General features: G+C 36.4%; 1 protein-coding gene across 1 annotated transcript in view; it reads left to right on the plus strand.

Moving 5' to 3' along the window:
• The first annotated feature begins 2441 nt into the window (after positions 1 to 2441).
• Positions 2442 to 7500, plus strand: part of LOC137655791 (uncharacterized) — a 16491-nt gene continuing 11432 nt past the window's right edge. Inside the window, exons 1-2 of the mRNA XM_068389937.1 lie at positions 2442 to 2567; positions 5669 to 7500. The exon at positions 5669 to 7500 is cut by the window's right edge and continues 313 nt beyond it. Coding sequence (XP_068246038.1) covers positions 2553 to 2567; positions 5669 to 7500 — 1847 coding nt within the window. The 5' untranslated portion in view covers positions 2442 to 2552. The remainder of the gene's footprint in view (positions 2568 to 5668) is intronic.

Raw genomic sequence — 7500 nt, forward strand, 5'->3', positions numbered from 1 at the left:
AGGTGAAAAAAGCGAAGTAATGAAAGACGTGTCGAAAATGTAGTGAAAAGAAAAGTAATTATCTAGGTCAGAGTGATTAAAGATTTTAACGCAAGATGTGACCCAGTTTAAGAAAACATATTGAGGAGAAGAACTGGTTTCCTGCAATAAGGTTGTCATGGCCGATATGGTAACGTCCCTGACTGGTGAACGCCAGACTGGGGTCTGGGTTTCGAGTCCCGCTCAAACTCGTTAGTTTCTTTGGTCGCTTAAACCTCCTCATCCTTGTGAGCTAAGGATAGGGGATTTGGGGGAGCCTATAGGTCTATCTGCCGAGTTTTCAGCAGCCATTGATCCTAGTTTGGGTGGAGAGGGGGCTTGGGCGCTGATCATATGTATATGTGGTGTCTCTAGGCATTGTCCTGCTTGATAGGGCAATGTCACTGTCCCTTGCCTTGTAAGCTAAGGATGGGGGGATTGGGGGAGCCCATAGGACTATCTGCTGAGTCATCAGCAGCCATTGCTTGGCCCTCCTTGGTCCTAGCTACAGTGGAGATGGGGCTTGGGCCCTGATCATACGTATATATGGTCATTCTCTAAGGCATTGTCCTGCTTTGCCTCTGTCATTCCCAAGTACCCTTTAAACCTTTAAATAGTGCTTACTAAAAAAAAAAAATCTGGTTTGTCTACATGAATTCAATAACGTTATGACTGGAATGATAAAAGAGAAACACCAGAGAAAGAAAAGATTGCGAATCTTGAAGGAAGTATAAATAGGCTGATATTTCTATGTGACTGGTGTTAGTGAACAGATTCTTCTTTTATTTTTCCATTTGTATGGGGCAAGCACGGTTGCCTTCGTTTTGAAGGACTTTGCTTTGGCTTTGGGGTTAAACCGTAGACTTCACCGGCTGCCCTGCCTGACATCGCTTAGACCCCGGTATCGTATGTTCATGTGTTTTACCAGTCACTAGCGTCCTTCCTCCTATCAGCGAGGAGTCCTGACGCGGTTAGGTCGATAGTTCGAGACGTGTGAGGCGTCTGTTATGTTTTTGCAGAGCCAAATGAATTAGCCTAAAGGCGTTTATAAAAAGAGCTGTTGAAAACTAAAATTAAAATAGACTGAAGGATGAGTCCCAGGGTATGTGAAGTAAACGCGTAGCAGAGAATATCCGAATGATTCAGAATAGATGAGAAAAGGGATGGTAGAAATGTAAAAAGAAAAGCTGTTATAATGAATCTGTGGGCATGTTATATATTTTGTATATTTTAAGGTAGTTATTGTTCTTAATATATTCTATTTTTCCTTATTTCCTTTCCCTACTAAAATATTTTCCCTGTTGGAGCCCCTGGGCTTGTAGCATCCTGCTTTTCCAACTAGGGTTGTAGCTTAGCAAGTAATAATAATAATAATAATAATAATAATAATAATAATAATAATAATAAAATAACACCCACAAGGGGATTAAAAAGGTGATACAAAGAAATGGTAAAAAAATTGGCCTGGTTGAAAATGAGGATGAGTCAAACATTTTAGATGGTTCGTTCATGTGGAGAGAATGTAAGACAATAGATTTTCAGAAGAGAAAATGTAATCTGGAACGATCTGAACTCAAAGAACCACAATGCTCAAGAGAGAGAGATGAGAGAGAGAGAGAGAGAGATGAGAGAGAGAGAGAGAGAGAGAGAGAGGGGGGGGTGTAGGAAAGTATAAAAGCGAATGACGCAATGAAAGTAGGATGTCTTGACGTACTAATGATGCGATACATTATACTGAAGTTGAAGGATTAATGGGGTAGATATAATATTATCTCTTTATTACTACAGACACACTATGTTAGGAGAAACGACTTAGTGTTTTGAAATAGAATTGCACACAAACACAGACACATACACACTCGCGTGCGCAGATATATATGTCTGTATATATATATATATATATATGTGTGTGTGTGTGTGTGTGTGTGTGTCGTGTGTGTGTTTACATAGACAGATAGATAGATAGCCCACATTTATGATAAATTATATTTCCTTTTTCATAAGTTATGTTTATTTTAATTATCATATAGGCACATATTTTTTATTTTAATTTATGTTATATACATATATATATATATATATATATATATTTATATGTATATATATATATATATATATATTTATATGAATATATATATATATATATATATATATAACTCCATCACAATTAAAAAAAAATACTATAAAATTTCTAATGGCCTCAAATACGGCAGTGATGTACTAAATGCTTGTGACATAGTAGTACTACCTTCATTACACCATAACTGAACAATTACAAAATCTCTCTCTCTCTCTCTCTCTCTCTCTCTCTCTCATATGGCCGTCAGATGCTGTCTGTCAATACCCAGTGCAAGAAGAGGAGCATCCCCCCTTTCAGAGAGCGGCATATAAAAGAAAAGGAAAGTAAGAAAAAGCTCAGTGCACGATTGGCAAGCGCCGGGGAAAGGTCACACGCGCTCGAGCCAATGCTTTCGTAAATACTGGACGATTGAGCTGTGAATTCGTGGATTTTCGTTAACTAATCTTTACGAACAATGGTGAAGGCGAAGGTAGGTGGTTCTTATTATTATTATTATTATTATCATTATTATTACTTGCTAAGCTACAACCCTAGTTAGAAGAGCAGGATGCTGTAAGCCCAGGGGCTCCAACAGGGGAAAATAGCCCAGAGAGGAAAGGAAAAAAGGAAAATAAGATATTTTAAGAACAATAACATTAAAATAAATATCATTATTATTATTATTATTATTATTATTATTATTATTACTTGCTAAGCTACAACCCTAGTTGGAAAAGCAGGATGCTAGAAGCCCAAGGGCTCCAAAAGGGGGAAAACAGCCCAGCGAGGAAAGGGAAAAAGGAAAATAAGATATTTTAAGAAGAGCAACGTTAAAATAAATATTTCTTATACAAACTATAACAACTTTAACAAAACACGCGGAAAAGAAATAAGATAGAATTGAGTGCCCGAGTGTACCCTCAAGCAAGAGAACTCTAACCCGACAGTTTAAGACCATGGTACAGAGGCTATGGCACTACCCAAGACTAGAGAACAATGAAGAAGTACACTTTTACAATTTGATGCTATTTTTTCCGAACTATAAATCTAAAAAAGGAAATTTTGGGAGACTAGTTTTTCTTTGGTTCGGTTTTGGAGTATATAATTTTTTTTTCATAATAGAGCAGTTGGTTTCATTATTCTTAAGGAAAACCTTTAGTATGGATAATTGATTATATATGTTATAAATACAGTATATTTATATTTATATGTTATGTATGTATGTATGTATGTACACACACACACACACCACACATATATATATATATATATATATATACACTATGTTCGTATATATATATATATATAAATTTTATATATATATATATATATATATATACATGTATATATATATATATATATATGTATATATATAAATAATTTATATAGTATATATATATATATATACATCAATCAAACGCCATGATGTTTAACCCTCACCACCGTGCCGTGGAATTAGAAATTCACCATGAGAAGTTTATTTAAGCCTTTTATGGCATCCAGATCTAGAGTATTATTATTATTATTATTATTATTATTATTATTATTATTATTATTATTACAAGTTAAGCTACAACCCTAGTTGGAAAAAACAAGATGCTATAAGCCCAAGGGCTCCAACAGGGAAAAATAGCCCAGTGAGGAAAGGAAATAAGGAAATAAATAAACGATATAACTTACATTATTTAAGTGTGGCAAAACTGAAAGTAAGCGACTCTGGAGCCACTTTTTAGATTTTCTTAAAACTGTGTAACTAATTTTATTTTCCTATTTTTTCACTTTTACTTCTTCTCCATTTTCTTTTCATTTTCATTTGTATTTAGAGTTTTAATTCGTGCTCCTCTTCTTATTTTCTAGGACTCCAAAATCAAACCATTGTTCTCTAGTCTTGGGTAGTGCCATTACATCTGTACCATAGTCTCCCACTGTCTTGGGCTAGAGTTCACTTGCTTGAGGGTACACTCGGGCACATTATTCTATCTTATTTTTCTTCCTCTTGTTTTTTAAAGTTTTTATTTTTCATATAGGAAATATTTATCTTAATGATGTTACTGTTCTTAAAATATTCAAGTTTTCCTTGTTTCCTTTCCCCACTGGGCTATTTTCGCTGTTGGAGCCCCTGGGCTTATGGCATCCTACTTTTCCAACTAAGGTTGCAGCTTAGCAAGTAATAATAATAATAATAATATTAACAACAATAACAGCAATAACAATAACAACAACAACAATAATAAGTATAATAACAATAATAATAATAACAATAATAATAATGATAATAATAATAATAATAATAATAATAATTTAATTTTTCTTCATTCTTCACTCGTTTCTCTCCCCATTTTTCCAATTTTCTTTTCCTTTTTCATTTGCAATTAGTATTTTAGTTCGAGATCCTCCTCTTCATATTTTCTGTTCCTTTTTATCTATATTTACACAGCACGAGATGAATGTTTTGCCGAGTCACGGTTCACGCCTTCTCCTTTCCAGTTTTGCTCCGCTGGACAAAGTCCTTTCAGTTTTCACATCTTACTTTCTTTCGCAAATATTATCATCATCTGATGAATTCTCTGGCAGTTAGTCCTTTCACCTAGATAATGCAAGCTTCTTTCAATAAAATTTGAGTAATAAAGCCTGTGTACCATGGTCTTCCACTATCTTGGGTTAGAAGTCTTTTGCCTGAGGGTATAGTCGGGCACACTTCTATCTTATTTTTCTTCCTCTAGTGTATTTTTTAGAGTTTTTTTAGGATATATATGAAAGATCTATTTAAATGTTGTTGCTGTTCTTTAAATATTTTACTTAATTGTTCATTATATACACTGGCAACACTGTGATTACCAAACAATTCTTCCTCGCTTCAGGGGTTAACTACTGCAATGTAATTGTTCAGTGGCTACTTGGTAAGGGTAGAAGAGACTCTTTAGCTATGGTAAGCAGCTCTTTTAGGAGAAGGACACTCCATGGTCAAAGAATTGTTCTCTGGTCTTGGATAGTGCCATAGCCTCTGTACCATGGTCTTCCACTGTCTTGGGTTAGAGTTCTCTTGCTTGAAGGTACACTCGGGCACGCTATTCTATCTTATTTCTCTTCCTCTTGTTTATTTCTTGAAGTTTTTATTGTTTATTTGTGAAAGATCTACTTGAACGTTGTTGCTGTTCTTGAAATATTTTACTTTAACCGTTCATCACTTCTCTTGTAGTTTATTTACTTCATTATTTCCTTTCCTCACTGGGCTATTTTTTCCCTGTTGATGCCCTTGGTTTTATAGCATCCTGCTTTTCCAACTACGGTTGTACCTTAGCTAATAATAACAATAATAATAAACCAAACAAGATTATGGAATGGATATCAAGCGCGTTATTTCACCTTATTTGCAATAATCATCATGTCAATCAATATTGTACTCTTGGCAGTTAGGTATTTTGGAATAAATTACCTTTATTTTCTAAGCCACCGAGGTCTTAATATGTTGCACATTAAAGTTACTATAGCTCTGATAACTATCAGAGATTGTACATTAAATGATCATGTTGTATTTCATCACCAGGTAATTTTCTTTCGTGAATATTATCCCTTTTTTTCTTCCACCAGGTGATTGGAGTTATTATGCTCTTAACATTGGGAATCCCAATATCCTATTCAGAAGATGCCGTTCTTTATGAGCCCACTTATCCCGTGGAAGAGGCGGGAAATCCACATGGCGCGCCAGCATCCGCCAATGACGGTCAACAGAATCAGGGGAAAGAAAGTGTGCCCCAGTTAGAACAAGATTCCTCCCTACACTTAAAAGAAGATACTGAGGCTTCAGGTAACCTTTCTGTGATCTTCACTGAGCAAAATTCATCACAAAGCCTCGATCCTTCTAGTGTTTTATCCAGGCAGAACGAAGGTTCGGGAAACACTTTCATTCTACCATATGTAAGGCGAAGCGGTAGCGCAGCTGACCTACTCCATCTTATTCAGAGGTCTCGTGGTCTTCCCAGTCCATCTGAAATATCTGGGACATTTTATACTCTGAACATTCTACCCCCAGACTTGGATAAGTCATATGAACCAGTGGGAGTTCAGGTGAACCCAACTCAGAGCCAGGAACTTTCTCATCAGCCCCTTCAAGAATTTTCAGGAATCAGTTTGTCACAAGGATCAGAGACATTTTACGAAAGTGAAGGTCAAGCAGCAAGAGACGCTGAAAATAACGAACCTTCAAATGACACAATTCAAGAAAAACAATTACTGTCTAATGCAGATAGCACAGTTCTTGAGCAATATGAAGAAGTCTCTCAAAACCTGCCTGACCTTGATAAAAAGAAGTCTTTGGCTAGCAAAAAAAGGGAAATAGACATATCAACAAGTTCTGGGGAAACAAGTTTAGGTGACCAAAATATTGGTGTTCTACAAGAAACTCAGATCAAAGCCCAAGAATATGACACCCCCCAAAAATTTGGAAACTCTCACGACCCAACATCTGAAGAGCCAACTATTCCTGCCTTGCACAAGCCAGATGATTATGCAGAGGAGGTATATGTGACGAATGATTGGCTTAAAGCTTTGGAAATTACTCAGCCAGTAACAATTTCTACAACGAAGGACTCAGTCCAACAGCCACAGGATAGAACTCAAGAGTTAGATACTTTCCAAAATTCAGGAATCATTTCATCCCCATCAACTCCCACGCAAGATAAATTGGGTTCTAACATTATTAACAATGTTGCTGAGAAATTAATGTATTCACATGAAGATCCAGAGGCAATTCATCAGCCAGAAACTCAGGGAAAGCTAGCAAGTTTTGAACACCCGCACCTACAACCAAAACCACTTGTAGCTACAGTGCATACAGACACTGAATCTACTATCCAAAACCTTTCAGGTCTTGCTGAGATTCCATATAATTCAGATACTGCAAGGAATATTGGAGAAAAGCTGGCTGGTATAGTTTCCGATTACTACAATAATGAATCCCAGAAGATATTAATAAACATAGATCGAAAGGTATTGGATGACTCAAAATTAGTACCATTAGATCTATCACATCTCTCATCTGAAGGTCATTCTCTGTTTGTAGAAGTTCTGCCTCTGGACACTGAATTACAAGGAGCTGGTGGGATTTCATCCGCTGATGAGGAGTTACGCAATCAAACAAGTGCTGACACTCAGTCTTATTACAACACTCATTCCACCCAACTTCCAGAAACTATAGTATCATCGTCGATACAAAGAGAGCAGGTGATCCACACTGACACTGAAATTCCTATAGAACCGAAATCAGTTTCTCCTGTCAACACAGGCAGCCATGTCCATTCACCCATTGAAAGCTCGAATGAAGCTCAAACAGTTTTTCCTCCGCAAAGAGACCAATTGGCTAATTCACCTGCTTCTAAAGACAGGAAAGAGGCTGCACTGATCCCACCCAGTCCTACAATAAG

This window comes from Palaemon carinicauda, chromosome 16 (genome assembly GCF_036898095.1).
Source record: "Palaemon carinicauda isolate YSFRI2023 chromosome 16, ASM3689809v2, whole genome shotgun sequence".
Taxonomy (NCBI): Eukaryota; Metazoa; Arthropoda; class Malacostraca; order Decapoda; family Palaemonidae; genus Palaemon; species Palaemon carinicauda.